Genomic DNA, 19,634 nt, shown 5'->3' with positions numbered 1-19,634 from the left:
ATCTCACTGCACTTCACAATGTAGGTAGGCAAGGTAGGTTTGAATGCTGTCCACCATTTAAAAAGAAAAGAAAAGAAACTTGCCTGTATGTGAAAAGCTTAACACTAGCCTGCAAAGAAGAAATGGTCCAACCCATTTGAAGACATGATCCAACCCATTGGTCCAACCCAAATATCAGAAATATCTTCCTGATATTTGATTGTAAGCTGCCTTGACTTTCTTGTAAAGGTAGGTCATACATTTGAAAGCCAAAATGCTCATTTTATAATCTAGGGGTGTTTTTTAAAAAAACGTGTATGGTTTCAAATTAAGGACATGATTCATTTTCTTTAAGATAGAGAAGTTGTTGTCTCTTTTGCAAAATGGGAGACATTTGCTTTTTTTTTTTTTTTTAAAGCAGCTCTTTCATTGCTTAGTATTGCTGGAAACCCTGGTGGTTGTTTGAACCTGTTTTGACCCAGTTGCATAAGAAATGTGCCTCTTGGATATACATTTTTATTGTCAAGAGTCTGTTCCCTATAGGGCTGGGCATATGCCTCCTCCTTTTGAATGTATTCCTGAATGCTTTACCCTGCAGGTACATATGGGGTGGTTCCTGGCGTGAGTACAGTGTGAGAAAAGTTCAGAGAAAACACACAGGTCCAAGGGTTGATAGAATAACTTGTGAGAGGATCCAGTCTCCCCAGAGCTGCAGCCTTGAAGGTTGGAGGTTGAACTCATCCTCTTCCTGTCTGGATTCCTTTTACGCAGCCGGTCTCCTTCCTTGCTCTCTCTGGCTGAACTGCCATTCTGGTTCCCTTCACCATCTGCTTTTAAAGCTGAGAGAAACTGATGGGATAGGACAGCACTGCTTTTTCCAGCAGAAGGAAGAAAGCACAGAGGGTTACTGTGAAGGCCAAGAGTCTTCACAGTCACATGCTGAGTGAGTCTGGGCAGCCACATGCTGTAAAGAGCACAGCAGGGAGATCCTGACCGCCTCTCCTGCTGTTAAGAAGCCAAGAGAGGCACAGCTGGGATTGTGTTGTGGGTCTCGTTCCAGCTTTGAATGATAAGTTCAAATCCTAAGTTCATGGTCTGATCCCCAGCTTTTGTTTGCACACACAATTTATAATATTGCAAAAGCAAATAGAAGTGTGTGGTGCATGCAACTCTAACCGTCAATTCCCTTATTTTTGAGAACTTCCCATTGAAAACCAATGGGGATCCTCATGACTGAGTGTATTGGGAACTGTGGGTAGAGCTGGATGTTGCTTGGGTGTGTAGATGCAAGGGCTGGAAGGAAGAGAGAGAAAGGGCAGTGTAGGGCAGTGGTTCCCAACCTGGGGACCTCCAGATGTTGCTGAACTGCAAATCCCACCATTCCCAGCTGATGGGAGTTGCAGTTCAGCAACATCTAGAGGTCCCCAGGTTGGGAGCTACTGGTGTAGGAGATTCCCAATGGTGTATAGTAGGGATTTGGATCCCCAGATGTTATTAGATTAGGAACATAGGAAGCTGCATTATACCAAGTCAGATCATTGGTCCATTTAGCTCAGTATTATTGACACTGACTGGCAGCGGCTCTCCACGGTTACAGACTGGGGTCTCTCCCCAGCCCTATTTGTAGATGCCAGGGAGTGAACCTGGGACCTTTTGCATGGAAGCATGCAGATGCACTTCCACTGAGCTATGGCCCCATCCCCTAAGGGAAGTATCTTATAGCACTCACATGTAGTCTCCCATCCAAATGCAAAGCAAGGTGAGACAGTTCCGCTTAGCAAAGGGGACAGTTCGTGCTTGCTTCCACAAGACCAGCTCTCTTCCCCATCATCCCCAACTACAATTCCCATCATCCCCAGCCACAATGGCCAAAGGTTCTCTCTCACATCATTGGCATCTGGCTGACTCTCTCCCCCCCACTTTCTCTCTCTCTTCCTTCCAGCAATAAACTTCTGTTCTTTTTCTGTTCTTGAGATGTAGGAGAGAAAGTGGACAAGTTTGTTGGAGGAGAAAAAGAGAGTGAGCAAGAAAGACCAGCAGGCATGAAGTATTGCTGCAGCAGACAGTGCTGCATGCTGTTACAGTAGAGGCAAGTGAGGGGGTGCGGCAAATGTGGTTCCAGTCCATGAGTGCTGAGTTGGGCGACTGAGGGTGGGGTCAGAAAAAGGAGAAACGGCAGAGGCAGTGCAATGAAGATCAGGTAGGGTGACAACGGCAGGCGGGAGGGGTGATGCCTATGGAGGGCAAGAATCCTATACTTGCTGCCCATGATGTACTTGTTGCCTGGGGCAGTCTTCTCACTTTGCCTCATAGAGGAGCCACCCCTGTACTTACCGGCAGCAAAATATAAGCACATGTGTCTTCTGAAGTAACACAAGGTTCCCCTGCATAGAGATTATCTGGGTGCAGGGCAAATAAACGTGTGAAGTGGTCCTGATATCCAGTGGCATTTTGTTTTCTCTGTCTTTGTTGGGTGCTGTGCCCTTGTTGCAGAGTAAATCACCTGTGTCCCACTTGGTTGAGTAAGAACACTCCACACACAGGTAAAAGTCCAACAGAAGAATATATTGAAGTTGAGGTCACTTACATGATATATAGCCTCAGTAAGTCCAGTTACACGTAGTCATTCACATATGTAAGGCACATAGATACAGCATATATACAGCAGCAGCCGGGTGGACCACAGTGGTGCAGCATTTACCACTGTGGACAGGTTGCTCTAGTTTGAGCTTTACTCTTATACAGGCAGTGACCAATCACCTCAGGTCATCGCTCAGAACCTGATTACTTGTTGACAGGCTTCACATGTTGCCCGTTACACCACCTGCTGTAACACAGTGACTTGCACTTTGCATTTAAAGCTGTACACACAACACCTCACAGTTAATATATTCTGACACCCCTCCTATTCACGTTGAGGTGGTGTGCAACCCTAGTCTTCCACTTATGTTATTGTGCTTCATAGCACACAGGGGTTTAGTCATTATGTCCGCAAGGTTGTTCTCAGAAGTACAATACTGCAGTTCAATCACTTTGACTGGGCAGTGAGGAAATGGTCAGTGACATTTGAAGTGAACACATGTGCAGTCATTCACACAAAAGCATGCACATGCGTACAGACATATGTAGAGGCTTGTACAGGCTTTGGCTAGAGAGGAAGGTTGTTCTCGGCAGAGGGATCAGCATGGCACAGTTTACATTGATAGGAACAAGAGAAGGAAATGAAGAGGAAGATAACAGACAAGCTTCTGTTGAACAGGGCACCAAAGAGGAGTGTGTGGTGTGGTAAGGGAGGAGGCTGGCAGTGCCAGACTGGTAGAGCTTTAAAAGCAAGGATGAGGCTTAAAGCTGATGCAAAGCATGTCAGGAACTTTAAACAGTGTGTAGTAGTTCAAGACCTTTGGCATTCAAGACCTTTGGCATTTATCAGCTTGCATATGTAGCATACGAAAAATCAGCATATTAAAAACTTGTGTGCCTCTTAGAAAAGATGCATAATGTTAAGGCTTCAGCCTTTTCTACAGTCTGCAGTTTGGATTAAAAATGCATTACGTGGAACCTCCCTATATCTCACAGGTGTACAACACAAAAAAGGGGCTAGCTGTATGACTAATCAGTAATGTTGACATGCTTGCATGCACAGCCTATGGAGAAATTAAACAGGCCTTTCCAGGGAGGTGTATGTGGTTGTTGGGAGTGGGGAGGGTAAACAAATACTTTCCACACATGCACTCCATCCAAATGTATGCATATGTTAGAGTAAATATCCAAAATAGGTTGTCACCACTCATGTATGAATATCAATCCCAGACAAATTTTGTGGATGTAAACATTTCCTGGTATACCCTCCCCTTTGTCTGAAATATACTGATGAATACTGATAATCTCATTTGGGTGGCTGTAAATATTCACAAAATGTATCTGGGATTTTCATGTCATGTGGATGTCAGCATGCACATAATGTTTCAGCTGGGCCAGAAGGAGAAATATTAACTAGTTCCTTGAATTGGGAAGCCTGCCAAGATAGATATTATTGCATAGCACACACTGTTTCCGCACATAAATTGTATTAAAGGGATACTTCCAACATAGAGGAGTGTAGGAAATGTCTTAGGAAAGGCATGCATCTTTTCCCTCCCCACCACGCCCAGACACTTTCATCATAAGTATTACAGGACGCTAATGGTGTGGGTTGCACAGCCAGTGCTGGCCCCTGTCCGATGGGAGCCAGTTAATGTTGAAGTAGCTAGCCTGCCTGTACTGCAGTTTGGATGTATCAAAACAGTATACTGATCTAAAAAGCACAAGGTTAGAGTTGCTGGTTCAAATCTCAGCTCAGCCATGAATTTGCTGGGTGACCTCAGGCAAACCACTGTGTCTCAGACTTTCTGAATGTGCAAGATAGTTCTGAGTTGATATTGTGCATGCTCTCTTTGTATCTGGGTCCAAAAACAGCCAAAGCTTTCACTGAAGAGTTCTACAAGCTCAGGAGGAATGATTGCATCCTCTATTACTGTTTATTGTTGTTCTCCTTAATTGATGCCAAAACTTAATCTCAATTATCTTTCTAAGTCACTTTCTTTGGTAAAATAATTTGCTTTAGCAAGCATGTTAGAAAGTATCAGACATTTAAGAGAGGCCTTGTTCCTCTTCCCGGTGTCTGTGCATTGCTACATATGGGCCTGCACAGAGTCAATTCTGAGGGCACCCTAGCAGTTCTGCTCCTCCTTTTGAGAAGGGTGTTCTTCTGACTATCTGTGCATGCCTAGAGGGGTAGGATGCTGCTCAGTTTTCTTCTGAGCTCCACAACTGCAGCAGCTCTGGGAACTTCCTATGTGCACTCAGACTGTTTCTTCACACAGAGTTGTAGTTACTGTTCTTCCCCCCTCCCCAATTTTTTCTTAAACAGAGAGTCTCTTTATTATTTCTTTTGTTTATTTGGGCAGCATCCCATGTCCTTGGCAAAGAAGGCATTGTCTAAAATTCATTGAGCAAGCAAATCATAACCAATTCTCTCGATTTAGGATATCTTTGTGGGGGAAAGCCAAAGGAGCTCTAAGCACAGCGTACTGAAGATTTGGAAAACCTCTGTGTGATCTTGGGCCTTCTGACATCTCTGAGCAGTGAGAAAAATCTTGTGAAGAGGTGGCCCTTCCAGTCAAGGGTAGTCTTCCCATGAGGCAGGGTACAATGTTTGCCTCAGGCGGCAGATTATTGGGGTGCCAGGAGGGCGGCAAGATTATCCCCACCACTCCCATTAGAATAGCGTTTTGGGACTGAACTGCACCTGTGCCACTTTGAAAACTTAAAAGGGTTGCTTTTGAAAGGGGACTGGCTCCCACCAGGGTCATGAGGCAAGGCAGCATTTGGTTCTGCACCTCGGGTGCTGCAATGCCTTGGCTACTGCTGCTTCCAGTGGTTTTGATTCTCACCACTGACTCCAATAAAAGGCTGCTTCCAAGGGTTTGGCTTCTAAGCAACCCTCAAAGTTGTGTTGTACTTATCACAGTTAATACCTCACGGAAGTGGTGATGAAGTAACTGAACAGGTGGGTCCCCCAATGCGCAGCTAGTCAAAATGCTCCTCACAGAGAAGGCAGAGGTTCCATGACTTGTGCTCTAGAACATTCCTGTTGGCTCAGTACAACCATAGAATCTGTCTGTGGGACTTCAGAGACCACTCAAATAGTACATGAGCCAGCTGGAGTGGTACCATCTGGGGGCTGAATCTTCACTGTGATTTTTGACAAGGTGCCACCTAATAGCACAGAGGGGAAGTAACTTGCCTATGGAGCAAGAGATTGCTGGTTCAAATCCCCACTGGTATGTTTCCCAGACTATGGGAAACAGGGGCGTAGCTAGGGAAGAGGGGGCCCGTGTTCATCCCTCTCTCTGGCGGCCCCTCAGATTGAGGGAGACAATGGAGAAAATAGGGAGGGGTGGAGCTGGAGGGCCCTCAGGAGCTGGGGACCCGTGTTCTTTGAACCCTTTTGCTCAATTATAGCTACACCCCTGATGGGAAACACCTATATCAGGCAGCAGTGATATAGGAAGATGCTGAAAGGCATCATCTCATACTGCGCGGGAGATGGCAATGGTAAATACCTCCTGAATTCTACCAAAGACAACCACATGGCTCTGTGGTCACCAGGAGTCAACACCAACTCGACAACCCAACTTTACCTTTATCTTTACACCCATAAATATGGAAAATAGGTGATAGCATTGCAGTATTTTCATCTTTCAGTGTGTTAGCATGCTTTTATGTCCTGATCATTGGGCCTGCAGCAGTCGAATTTGCAACAGTGTTTTATAAGCTCTTAAAACACACACAAAAAACTTTATTGGTTTTATCAAAGGAATGGAAATGAAAATTGACAGAACTGTCCTTCAAAGATTACTCCATGGAGAGAGTACAACAACTTGTTCATTGTTACTCTAATCCTTTCTTCTGTGCAAAAATGACTGCGATTTTACCCTAATTGTTTGGGGATAGGGATAAAAGGGGTGATAACACAGAGAATGCTGTAAGTGCAACAATGCTACCACCTATTTTCCATCTCTGCAGCGGGCGTGGGGGGCGGGGGAGATTTGCAAAAATCACTATGACTATTCATCCTCCCAGGTGGTACTGGTGGTCACAATATGTGGGCCTGGCTCATGGACTAAAAAAGCACAAGTACAGCCCTGCTGGATCAGGCCCAAGGCTTATCTAGTTCAGCATTCTGTTTCACACAGTGGCCCACCATATGCCTCTGGGAAGCCCACAGGCAAGAGCTGAGGGAGAAACTTAAGTATGTAGTACACCGCTTTGGGCTCCTTGGAGGAAGAGCGGAATATAAAAATGTAAATAATAATAAGTAAGCAAGAGCTGAGGGCAAGTTTCCTGTTGTTTTAGGTATGGATAGAAGAGAGTTTTAGAAACATGCTTCTGCTAGGAGTAGGAACAGGAGTTTCAGCAACTCCATAATTTAAAACAGCCGGTTCTCTCTGTCTCTCTCTTAATGGCATCAGTTCAGGGCAAAATATTTGCATCATGTCCCAAACTTGCTGGCATTCATGCCTTGTAATTTTTACAGCTGTCAAGAGGATATAATATAATACACTATTGTAGTCAGCAATCCTGGAAAAAGAATTCTTTGGTCGGGTCTGGACATGAATCCAATTTGTGCAATCTGTTTCATAGAGCGGAGCATGCTTGCCTGATGAAACCAATGTTTCTGTTCTCTCCCCAACCCATCCCCACCACTTACACGCACATTCTCTCCACAAATTAAAGAGCTATATTTTGTGACATCTGTTTGGTACAAAACAAACCACCTATGTCAGTTGTAACATGCCTATGGACATGGTGAAGGACAAGCCCAACAATGCCTTTTATACATGCAATATAGACTTGTGGTGTATGCTCATTTGTGTGTGGCCTGGCCTGCAGGAGAATGAGGTGGTTGAATGCTGAGGTGGTAAATTGGAATGAACTGCTTTAGGTTGCAGTTGGGGAATTGCACTTCTGAATGTTCCTCCATGTAAAACAAAATCCCTGCAAAGAGAAAACTAGCACAGTAAGGCAAAAGGAGTCAGAGATGGATGGCACCAATGCCTCATCTGGTCCTATTATGTTGGATATCTTCCTGACTGTCTTTCCTCGGGATGTGAACAGACAGCTTGGAAGCGTGAGGCTGGGCTCCGGGGTCTCAAGAGGTGCCAAATGCATCTCTCAGACAGGGACAACTTCAAATGACTGCTGGCAAATCTGTAAGTGGAGAAAATGGCAAACTCCCCAATACGTTGGGAGCCAAAGTTGTGCGTTCTGGTGGGCATGGCATCTGAACCCACCCAAGTCAGGTGCCCAAGATTCTCTGCCCAACTTCCCTAACCAAGTTTTGAAGTTGGGCAGAGAATATTGGGAGAATGCTCGGTTAAGAGTGTGGGAAATGGGTGGGTGCAGACATCCTGCCCTCCGGGAGTGCATGCTTTCAGTTTCTAACACATCCCTGGCATTTCCCCCCCACTTACAGACCGCTTTTGAAAAGAGGCTATGCTGAGGATGTTGCTGAAAAAATCTGCTCTGGGCCCAGTCATCTAAACTAGGGATGTGCAAACAGGTTCGATGTCGAACATGTTCGACATTGAACTGAACCATCCCCTGTACGGTCCAACCCCTGTTGGGGGGGGTTCTGTTCGGGGGGTTCTCAGACTTCTTAAAACAAAAATTTGAAAAACATTTTTTTACTTACCCCCTTTGGGGGAGTTGTGGGAGGCAGCGGGGGTGGGTGGGTCCGTGGAGGTTCCCTCTCCCCCCGCCGGTCTCCCTTCATGCCTATACTGGCTGTTCAGCTGGCTCTTCAGCCCGTTTGGGCCTTCCCCTTCTGGCGTGGTGGCCATTTTGGAGGCTGCCACACTTGCACAATTGGCCTCTGCGTGACCCAGGCCATGCAGAGGCCAATTGCGCAGGCACAGCGGCCTCCAAAATGGCCACCGTGCCAGAGGGGGAAGGCCCGAACGGGCTGAAGAGCCGGCTGAACAGCCAGTATAGGCATGAAGGGAGGCTGGCAAGGGAAGGGGGAACCTCCGCGGACCCCCCGTCGCTGCCTCCAACAACTCCCTGAAGGGGCTAAGTTAAAAAAAATTATTTATTTAGTTATTTATGTATTAAAACAAAACAAAAAAATGTTTGTAAACCCCCCTGAAGCGAACCGAACCCCCCTGGACCGGATCGAACTGGCCCGGTCCAGTCCGGGTCTGGTCCAGACTCGAACCGGACCAGACGGTTCCATGCACACCCCTAACCTAAACAACAATCCGTCTGAAACATACCATTGGGGGGCAAATTGCTGGAGCCTTGGATGTTCAGGTGATATTGATTGCTGGGAGTGTGTGTTTACCAGCTTCAGTCAGTAAAGAGAGAAGGTAAACCTGGCCTCCGTCACACATGCATTGACGGCATCCTGGTTGGACTATTGCATTTCACTGTACTTGGGGCTGATTTTTGAAGACCGTCCAGAAGCTGCTTCTGGTGCAGAATGCCACCATTAATGGGATTGCAGTGGTATGACAGTGTGACACCAGTTCTGTATCAGCTGTACTAGTTACCAGATAATTTCTTGCCTCATTTTAAAGTAATGGCCTTAACCTTGAAAGCCTTTCATGGTCTGGGGCCAGGTTACCTTAAGGACTGTCTTCACCCATGTGAGTCTACCCAGGCTTTATGATGGCCTCACAAGCCCTGCTTTTATAGTGCACCCCTGACTTCTGTTTCATTGGCACCAGCCAGAGACAGGGCTTTTATTGTGTTGGTGCTGCAGTGGTGGAATGCTTACTGGGGAGGTTGGGCAGATCCCCCCACCATGCCCCCCTGGCCTTGGCTGCTTTAAAATCCACTAGCCGACCCCGCACAGAGCATCTGTGCCTCACTTTGGGGCCGGCTGTTTCCCCTTCTCTCTTCCTCCCGGCCCGGTCTCTCCTCTCTCCCTCTTCCCTCCAGCCCCATGCTCTTTGGCCCTCCTCCCCTCCCATTCCTCCCCCCACACAGAGCCGTGGCAGGCGGCCAAGAAGGGCCCCGCCGCCGTTGTTTTTTCTCCCTCCCATCCGCCTGCCACCGCCGCGGCTTTTCTCTCCCTCCCCCCTCCGCCCGCCCGCTGCCCGGCGCCATCTTTCTCTCCCCCGCCCGTGGCCCGCTGCCCGCCGCCGCCTTTCTCTCCCCCCGCCCACTGCCCGCTGCCGCCTTTCTCTCCCCTGCCCACTGCCCGCCACCGCCTTTCTTTCCCCCCACCCACTGCCCGCCACCCGCCTTTCTCTTCCCCGCCCGCTGCCTGCAGCCGCCTTTCTCTCCCCCGCCTGCTGCCACCTTTCTCTCCCCGCCCGCTGCCTGATGCCTCCTTTCTCTCCCCCACCTGCTGCTGTCTTTCTCTCCCCGCCTGCTGCCCGCCACCGCCTTTCTCTCCCCCACCCGCTGCCCATCACTGCCTTTCTCTCCCCCACCCGCTGCCCGCCACCGCCTTTCTCTCCCCCCACCCGCTGCCTGCCACCGCCTTTCTCTCCCCCACCTGCTGCCTGCCACCACCTTTCTCTCCCCCACCTGCTGCCTGCCACCGCCTTTCTCTCCCCCACCTGCTGCCCGCCACCGCCTTTCTCTCCCCTGCCTGCTGCCCACCACTGCCTTTCTCTCCCCCCGCCCGCTGCCCCCCGCCGCTTTTCTCTTCCCCCTCCTCCGCCCGCCAGCCGGCCACCACTGGCACTTTCTTCCCCCTCTCCTCCTCAGTCCTCCTCACTTCGGAACTCTCGCAGCGTGTCGCGAGAGTTCTGCCGCCAAATCCTGGTCACACATGTCCCAGGAGAATTAAATATATAGATTAGCAGATTAAAAACATTTTTTTTAATTCTTAAAAAAAAAAAGTTAAAAAGCATGGTTTAATATGGCTGTTTTACATGCTTTTTAACTGACTGGTTTTAGTTTGTTACTGTTGATATTAATGCATTTATCTATTTTATTGTGGTGTTAGCTGCCTTATGAGTTTTTTGTGAAACAGGTGGTATTAAGACCTTTTAAATATCTAAAAGGTTCTTGCCCAGCTCTTGCCAGTTTCCACTTTAAGGGAAACTGACAAAGATAGGTTGCATGATGTATAGATCTCATCCAGTGAAACATCTTGTTTATTCTTTGGCTTTGCTTCTTCACAAGATTTCTTTATCAGAGTTGATCATGCTGGAGAGCTTAAAATGGCAGGAGAAGCAAGAGAGGATGGCAGGAGAAGCAAGAGAGGATGCCCAAGCATGGAGTGGATTTGTGGATTTATTTAAGTGCAGGTTTGTAAGTGCAGTACATGGTGAAGAGGAAGACATGGTCCTTTGTCCTCCTGACTCTCATGGTCCTTTGTCCTCCTGACTCTCAAAATTTTTCAAACATTTTCTTAAAGCTTTACTTCCTGGAGACTTGCATTTTAAATTATTTCTTGTTCTAGTCCTCAGGGCTGTTGTGCGGAGCTTGAAACCATAATTTGAATTTTACTGTAAGGCAAACATTTATTCATAATGAATTAGAAATAAACTGTATATCTTAGACATGGAGGGGATGTCTAAGAGCAGTAAAAATATGCATTATCGGGTACATCCCTTTCTGCTGTTTTGTTCCCTCATCTTAATATGTTCTGGTTCAAAAGATTTTTCTGAAAGACTCCTAGGATTGTGTTAGAGCAGGGGTTCTCAAATTTGGGTCCCCATATGTTGTTGGACTACAATTCCTATCATCCCCAGAGCCACCATGTAAGGCATCTGGGGACCTATGTTCCCTCTAAGGTGTGCAGCTGTGCGCTCGTGCACAAAAGTCCCACCCACCCCCAGTCACTTCAAGCAGCCGCACAGTCTTGCTCCGATGGCTGCATAAAGTGCCCACCCCCATGTTAGCTTTTGCTGCTGGAGCTTAAAATGCCGGTCCTGTCTGTTTTGCTGCCGCTGCCCCCTACATTTAGCATTGCCTACACTGACTCATGGCTCCTGGGGTGGAGGGTCAGAGCCAACAGAAATGGCTGGCCTGTCCTCCTTGCCTGCATTGGAAGAGAGCTGGTCTTGTGGTAGCAAGCATGACTTGTCCCCTTAAGCTAAGCAAGATCCGCCCTGGTTGCATACGAAAGGGAGACTAGAAGTGTAAGCGCTGTAAGATATTCCCCTTAGGGGATGGAGCCGCTCTGGGAAGAGCATCTAGGCTCCAAGTTCCTTCCCTGGCATCTCCAAGATAGGGCTGAGAGAGAGTCCTGCCTGCAACCTTGGAGAAGCCGCTGCCAGTCTGTGTAGACAATACTGAGCGAGATGGACCTATGGTCTGACTCAGTACATACCAGATTCCTATGTTCCTTCCTATGTTCCATTCTGGCCTTCGCTCGTTACCAGGCAGGACCTTACGTGCAGCCCGTGCATGGGTTTTTTTGGCTAGGCAGTTTCTGCCAATTGCAGACAGAGTCGGGCAACTCTGGTAGCGGCCCTCACAGAGGTGGTGGGGAGGCATCAGGAGTGTCGCTGGCGGTTTGTGCAAGTGGTGGGGGTAGCAATGCCACCGCAGGGCCCACCCCCAGTGTGCTTCGTGACTCTCGGTGCTGAGGGGCATTGCAGGGGGCTTTATCCCTGCATTTCTGGGGGACCTGCCATCAGAGGCCCCAAAGTTTTTGTCTATGGGGCAGGAGCTTTTCTCCCCTCTCATGACTAGTATGCAGCCTCCCCCCACCCCGTCCACAGCGAGCGGTGTTTGAAATGTTATTACACAAGCCGCTGTTCCCTCCTGCAAGCGCCTGAATTAGTAAAAAGAGAAGTTTACTTTAGTCAGTGCTGCTGAAAGAAAAGCAAGGCAGGCAGAGGGTAACTGTGCCTTTGAGGGAAAGTGGGCTTTGGAAGGCACAAGGGAGAGGATGTGTTGTGCCTGGAGGTCTGATGGGGAGGATTACCAAATTTCTTTGTGGACAGAGAATCTGTTCCTTTAACAGCTGCAGGAGAGCAAAAAGCAACAGAGGCAGCTTCTTCCAACATTGCCACCTTTCTCCCCCCCCACCCCCACTGCTGTGTTGGGTCTTGCTGCAGCGAGATGGGCAGCTACTTCCCTTACAAGCACAGTTACAGGTGGCGCCTCAGGTAAGGGGCGAGCTGCCGCTGGAGCCCGAAGTGGAGCAGCCTCAGTAGCAGGTGGCACTAGCTGCAGAAGCTGGCAGGGCCCCTGAAGAGCCTGCAGGAAACATGGGGAAAGTTGTAATGGAAAGTGTAGGGTTTGGATGGCAGCAAGAGGAGGTTTTTGTATGTAAACCACTTTGAAAACTCTCCGGGTGCAGCAAGACCAGTCACCCTACTGAAAATGGCAGCAGGAACGCATGCACCTTGATAATGGTTTTAGGACGCATGTGTGCCTGTTGCAGCAGAGCGGGATAATAGGTTTGGTTCTGTCGCTTTCATGGGAGAAGAATGAGAATGAGCCAGAGCGAGAATCAGCCGGAGTGGGAGAACTGGTAGTTAGGAGAGGTAGGTCTGTCTTTCTGTGCAAAATTATCCCCTTCAAGTTGCTTCCCCTGCCCCCACCCGCACACACTTGGAAATATGAGAAGGGTATTGATTGATCTGTTGCAGATCTATTTGTAGCTTTGCAATAAAAGGTTGAATGCCAGAATCCACCCTGAAACACCCAGGCTCTCACTCACTAGCAGATAAATAATGACTTACATTTTTAAATTATGAATGATAGAAAATGTTATCTGCCTGATCACAACTTTAAATTTGGAAACAAATAATCATCTGTTCTGTTTTAATCTGGTTTTCATTATTGTATGCATGGATTTAATTATTTGTAATTTGCTTTTTTGGGACACTTTAACTATGAGGTTACATTGGTTGCTATAATCACGGTTTTAATAGATCAATGGGGGACAGAACAGGGGAAGAGAGAGAGAGAGAGAGAGAGAGAGAGAGAGAGAGAGAGAGAGAGAGAGAGAGAACACATTCAGGTCTCATGTCCAGATTGTATATTGGGTAATATATGTATATAAAATAACATTTTTGTATCCTTGTGGAGATTTTATTTTATTATTTTTTGATATTTTAAGACTAAGGTTTTTTGATATTTTAAGACTAAGGTTTATAAATAAGGTTGTTCATCTATTATATTATTTTGTCATAGTTTTTCCTTAGCATGTGTTTAAGACACCCTCAGTGAGTAGAGTTTATCTGGTCTATCACAAGACCAGAGGAGAGCTGGTCTTGTGGTAGCAAGCAAGCAGGTAACGCTGCCTGGGAGATACTCCTGCCTGGAACCTTGGAGAAGCTGCTGCCAGTCCGTGTGGACAATACTGAGCTAGATGGCCCCATACACACACACACGAGCGTACACTGCCTTGATACTGCCGCCCAGAATAAAACTCATTCTGTTCACTGATGAAAAAAATGAGAGGGAACACTGCTGGGGACCCAGGTTGGAGAACCCCTTTGTTGGAGAAATGATGGTGTAGCTTTATACAAAATGAGGGCTTCTTCTGTGGTGGCTTCTTGGCTGTAGAATTTTCTCTCTGGGCATATTGACCTGGTGCCAGCATTGCTGTTCTGTAGGTACCAGAGGAAGTTGATAATTGATATTTAAGATCAGATTATGTGATTTTTATCTGTTGTTTTATCTGTTACTAAATTAATTTGCTTCTTTTATTGATGCTTTAAATAAGGGTGTGCATGGAACCAGTTTGGCTGGTTCGGTTCAAATTCGGACCGAATTCAAACTGAACTGGCCTGCTCAGGTTCTGGCCAAACTGGGTCCGGTCTGGTTTGGCCAATGAATTGGGCTGAACTGGTTTGTGGGCTGGTTTGAGAGATATACTTGTAAAGGGGAATCCAATGAGTAAAGAGGCATTCCCTATACTAAGGCGGGGGGTGGGGAGGGAGAGAAAGGGTAGTTGGTACCTTCTCTTTGCAAGTGGCGGTGGAGACATTAGCGGCAGGGGTGGGTGCTCCTCCAAACCCCCTGCCGGCCTCCTGAAGGGCTGTCTGTGGCCTGGTCCGCACTACGCAAATTGTGTGGTGACGCAAATGACCTCTGCACATGCGATGAACCGGGCCAGTTTGGTTTGAGCCGCGGTTCATATCAAACCAGTTTGCACATTCCTAGTTCTAAATTTTGATTTTTAAAAAGTGTTTTGCTTCTATGGCTTTGTCTTGGTGGCTTTTTAAAGTTGTGCCTAAATCAATAAAATGGTGAGGGGGCAGACAGCTCAGTGGGAAGCCCCCAAGGTTGGTCCCTGGAACTTCGGCAGCAAGGCTGGGAAGACACCCTGGAGGTTTTTCACACATGGCTTTATGCCTCAGGGTATCTGAAGAGCGAATCTGCTCTGCAGCAGATTCGCAAGATGTTTAATTCGGGGGATTAAATGGGACAGTTCACATAGGGTTGGCTGCTCTCCGAAATCCCTGCGATCTTTTTCCTGTGAGCATTCCTACAGCTTAATCTGGGTTTTTCCTCCAGCCAATCACAAATAAGAGGATGTGAGAGAGCTTTGTTTTGTTTTGTTTTGACAGCTCTCTTTATGAAAGAGCGACATGACACTGTTGCCCAGCCTTGCCGTTGTGGCTGCTTTGCAGCCTTTATCACCTCATATTCCCCCCCTACACACACATAGGGGAGTGCTTTCTCTGTGTCATGTGCCAGCACTGCGCTCATGCTCAGAGTCTGTCTTGCCTTGCTCGCCACCTCACAAAACCCAGGACTGGGTCTTGGCCTCTCAAAACCAAATGGTGTTGGTTTTCTCAGTTGTGTTCCAGATTAAAGCCCTGCTGGGACGTTCTGCGATTAGGAGGCAGGGCAGGAGAACGAGGGCAACGCTACAGCGCCCGCATAGCCTCTTCTTCCAGTTGCCAGTGAGAGGGCATCCCTGTGGTCTGATAGCCATTTTAAAGGATCCCCTCCCATCCACTCCCTCTTGTTTACAAAGTTCAAGAAGCCGAGAGGGGCATCCGACTGGGATGGCGGTGGGAGGAGGAGGAGAGACAAACACGCACACGAACGCTTCGAGGGCGGCAATCCAGGCGGCAGTACCCCCAAGCACCCTCCTTCCTCCCCCTCTCCCTCCCCTCCTGGGAATCACAGGAGAAGGCAGAGAACCTTTTTTTTTTTTTTTGGTTGTTAGTTTGACAGATGGTTATGAAAGAACAAAAGAATGACATGACAAGTTGCCCTCTGAATAGATGCTGTGAAGCGGTTAAATACATGTTGATTACCCATTTGGCTTTTACTTGATGGATTAAATTTCTTTTTAACTAAACGTACGTATTGCCTGTTTGGGATAATGAGGGAAGTGTAAGATAGCTTAGTTTAATAAACCAGTGACTGTGTATGCTGTTAGGAAGGAAGCTTCCCTATTGCTTACTCTAAAACAGTCTCAAAAGTGAAACAAAGGTCCCCTTCTTTTGCAGCACCACTTAATAAATTAGCTCCTGGTGATCATACGTGCATGTGCTGATGGGGTGCACGTGTGCCTGGAGGCTGAAAGGGCTCTGTAGCCTCTGGGCATGCCAAAAGCGCTGTTGCTGCGTGAGCGGCATGGTCTTGTTGCAATGGGGAGGGCTTTCTTCTAGGCCCCCCGAGTCAGGAATGTGGTCAGCACCTGCCTAGATTTATTCCAGACGTTGTTGCTTGGCAATTCACCCCACGTAGAGCCCTTCACTCTCTCCTCCTGTTCTGCTTCAGCACCATTGGAAGCGGCTCACAGATACTAGGAAACCAAACCCCCATAAAGGAGCCATAACTAAAACAGCAGAGACAAGCCCGACATAAAACCAGCCGGACACTTGAGGAGTGTAGCTGCTTCCAAAGGATTTCCTATCCCCACCCCACCCATCATGAGAATGAGGTGGTGGACAGAAGGAGAATGCTGCCTCTTCCTCTAGCTGCAGGCATCCTGTGGGTTGTAAGTGGCCTGGTCAGGCTGTGGGGAGTGGATCACTCAGGTGGACAAAGTGTCAGTGTCTCAGCTGAGCAAGTTGCCCAGAGCAGCTTCTGTGAGCGGAGCTGGGCTCCAAGGGCTGCTGCTAGCTTCCTCCTCCCGCTTTCAGGCAGGCGCAGGGTCCTTGGTGGTGGGGACGGGGCTGCCACAGACACTCCTGCATGACTGGAGTCACCGTGTCTGGAGTGAACTGGGGCTCTTCCCCCACAAGCCTATGCAGCATCTTCTACAGCCAGAACTTTGTGGAAAGAGGCAGTCAAGCCCACCATCCAGAGTGTGGGGCTGGAGACAGAACACCTGGCTGAAGGGAGCCTTGGGCACTCCCCGCTAGAGTTCAAGTCCAGTCTGAGTGATGGTGCCCCCCACCTTCTCGTTGTGGTTTATGCCCACAGACATTGCACTTGACATGGCATGGCATCTGTCAAAAAGGCAGGTCTCTGCTCTGAGGCTCTTCCAGTCTAAATGTTAAGGGAGCGGCAAGGGTGACCCATGTGAGCAAATGCAGCTAAGCAGGTAAAATGAGGTAGTGCTTCCATCTTTCTTTTAGCCAGTCAGGTGGCCAATGGGAATCAAGATGTAGGGCAGCAGGGGTGTGTGTGTGTGTCTCCAACTGCGGCTCCCAGTAGCAAGGGTCCTGTCTTCCTGCACCACCAGTGATCTATTTCCTCTGCAAGCCCAGCAGACTGGAATGCCTGACTTGGAGGGCACACTCTAAGCTGTGGTATTGGCCAGTCTGGACATTCAGTCAGCTGACTCCAAGAGCCAACCCCCATCTACCAAGCTTCCCTGGGTCCCGTAACCTGACAGCCTGGAGCTGCGCCCTGATGAGGCTTCTTGTCAATGTGCGCCCTTGACTCAGGGACAAACAGTCTGTACTTGTCCCTGATAGTCTGCAGCGACTTTGGAGTAAATACAGCTAATATGTGGACTGGCACACTCCAAGCAGGAGTGGATTTGAACTAAAAGCCCTGTGTGTAAAGCCTCCTGGAGAACTGTTGCCAGTTAGAGGAGACAATGCTGGGTCTGGTAGACTAATGGTCTTACTCAGTATGAAGCTCTTAATATGGTTGAAGTTGTCTGTAGGGTGGAAGAAATAGGCTTTGGGAACATTCTATTACTTTTGTATTGTATAGGAGAGGAAAGCATCTGGGATTTTCTCTTGATTTGGAGCCATTAGATCTTCTGTTCCTGGTGATTGTGTGTGAGTCACTGCAGGGACAGGGTTATCTTTGTTCACAGTGGTAAGCACTAGGCAGGGTCAGAAAGGGGCATGGTCCTGAAGTTATGTGGGGTGTCCGTCTGCAATTTCCTGTGGGCTGTAGGTCTGACAGCCTCCCTTTATGTTACTTACTCAAGCGTGGGAGTGAAAGATTCTTGACTGCACATTTTATCCGTTATCTCAGAGTTGCTCTTCTGTATGGTTTCAAGCATCCTATGGATCCAAACATAACATCTGCAGAGGCCAGATGGCAACATTTTATGGACTTGAAAGAATTTGGGTTTGGTTTTGTAAAGGAGAAATGGTATAATTTTTACTCTTTTAATAATTCAGTGGAAAAGAATGCTTTCTGTTTTCCCTGTCTCTGACAACATTTTATAAACACCCACCATGTGTCTGCTTTTACTGGGCAAGTACACATTAGGTTTGCTGGATTTTTTTTGATATGGAGATTCTACAGCTTGTGGGTACACTATAATGCAAAGTACATGTAAGACTGGGTCAGCTTATTTACTCACAAGTCAATGAGTTTGGGTACTGTGGTTAATGTTTCTCTCAGAGATAGCAGAGTGTTTCTCTTGCAGATGGCATTGCTAGAGAACATGCTTTTTGGTCTGTGACAACCCCACCTTGGTGGTTTTCTGTTATGCTGTGCAAATAGAACTCTTTTAATGTTGCATTTTCTCACAGAATATGGAGAGGGTCCTCAAAACGCAATGGCCTTTTTTGACCTCAAGTTTCTCTAGAAATCTCTCTCACACTGGTGAAAGTGGTATCATTGTAGCTGCTAATTGATGATTTTCCCCTGCAAGCCTTTGGATTTGATTAAAGTTATCTCTCTGTGCAAGTAATCTTACTTTCCCTCAACCATGAATGCTTTAAAAGTGTGGGAAACCCCAAACACTTCTGTATTTGCATCAAAGTACTTGGAAAAACCTTCACTTCCCAGGATCTTCTATCAGTTTTATACTGATACTGGATTTAAAATTTCCATGAACTAGGGTTGCTTATCTAGTTCCTACATTCCCCTTTGCATCATCATTTTAGCACAGTTACAGCTAGGGATGTGCAGAACATTTCAGCGTTGTAACAGGCCATTTCTAGTGTTTCGAGCTCGAAACAGAACACCCTTCAAATAAACACCCTTCAATAAAGAGCCTGTTTTGAGCCTGGAACAAAACAACCCTGTTTCAATCGAAACATTTCACAGTTTCAGGCGCCATTTTGGAGTCCTGTTTTTCCCTTGCTGATTGGTTTTTTGGCACTGGCTTCCAATTAGCTTGTTGATTCTTGCTTGGCTTATCATAGAAATCAAGTGTCATGGGCAACTGTGCCCCCATTGGCTGGCTGGGAGGGGGAACGCAAAAGGAGGGAATTTCAAAATGTATTCAAAGGGACTGGGAGGCAGAGAGAGCCCTTATAGTGTGCCTCTCTTGAAGAGGATACAGCAAGAGAGTAGTAGGGAATCAAGGAAGGTTTGATTTTGGGGCTTTCAGCACCAAGTATAATAAGCTGCACTATTGTTGCCATAACTATCTGGTTTTGCTGGATCAGACTGACAAAGACAGAATTTGGGTGCCTTCCTTCCTTAAGAAGTGATTTGTTTTGTTTGTGAGATAGTGTTGTGGCAAGAAATGGACAGTGGCAGTGGGGTGTGTGCGTGTGTGGTCTTGAGACTAACTTGTGCTTCACTCACTGCTCTGCAATATGCATTACAAGCTGTGGTGGCTGAAGTTGCTCTACTTGAGCTTCTGGCTATGCTTGCTGCTATGGCAGCTGTTGCAATGCTAGGAAGTAAGGCATTGGTTTCCAACCTGGAATCCTCCAGATGTTGCTGAACTACAACTACAATAAACCTCTTTATCTGTTTGCTGTTCAGATGTATTTGGTTTTTCTGCCATTTCACTCTGCCCCATACGGTCTTTACTCTCAAATTGTGCCTGTTTTTGCTGTATGTATGCTTTTACGTTTGTTTTAGAT

General features: G+C 47.5%; 1 protein-coding gene across 6 annotated transcripts in view; it reads left to right on the top strand.

Moving 5' to 3' along the window:
- COL18A1 (collagen type XVIII alpha 1 chain) overlaps window positions 1-19,634 on the top strand; it is a 253,533-nt gene that overhangs the window by 132,598 nt on the left and 101,301 nt on the right. The window contains exon 1 of one of the 6 annotated variants that reach the window (XM_053269361.1): window positions 10,729-10,784. The exons of 4 other annotated variants lie outside the window; for them this stretch is intronic. In XM_053269361.1, the coding sequence (XP_053125336.1) occupies window positions 10,742-10,784 (43 nt within the window). In that variant the 5' untranslated portion in view covers window positions 10,729-10,741. Of the gene's footprint in view, window positions 1-10,728; window positions 10,785-12,809; window positions 12,978-19,634 lie in introns of those variants that run through there. One more of the 6 variants, XM_053269335.1, reaches the window with a different exon arrangement.

The sequence above is a fragment of the Hemicordylus capensis genome, chromosome 1 (assembly GCF_027244095.1).
Source record: "Hemicordylus capensis ecotype Gifberg chromosome 1, rHemCap1.1.pri, whole genome shotgun sequence".
Taxonomy (NCBI): domain Eukaryota; kingdom Metazoa; phylum Chordata; class Lepidosauria; order Squamata; family Cordylidae; genus Hemicordylus; species Hemicordylus capensis.
The sequence above is the reverse complement of the archived record's forward strand: the minus strand, read 5'-3'. Positions and strand labels throughout refer to the sequence as shown.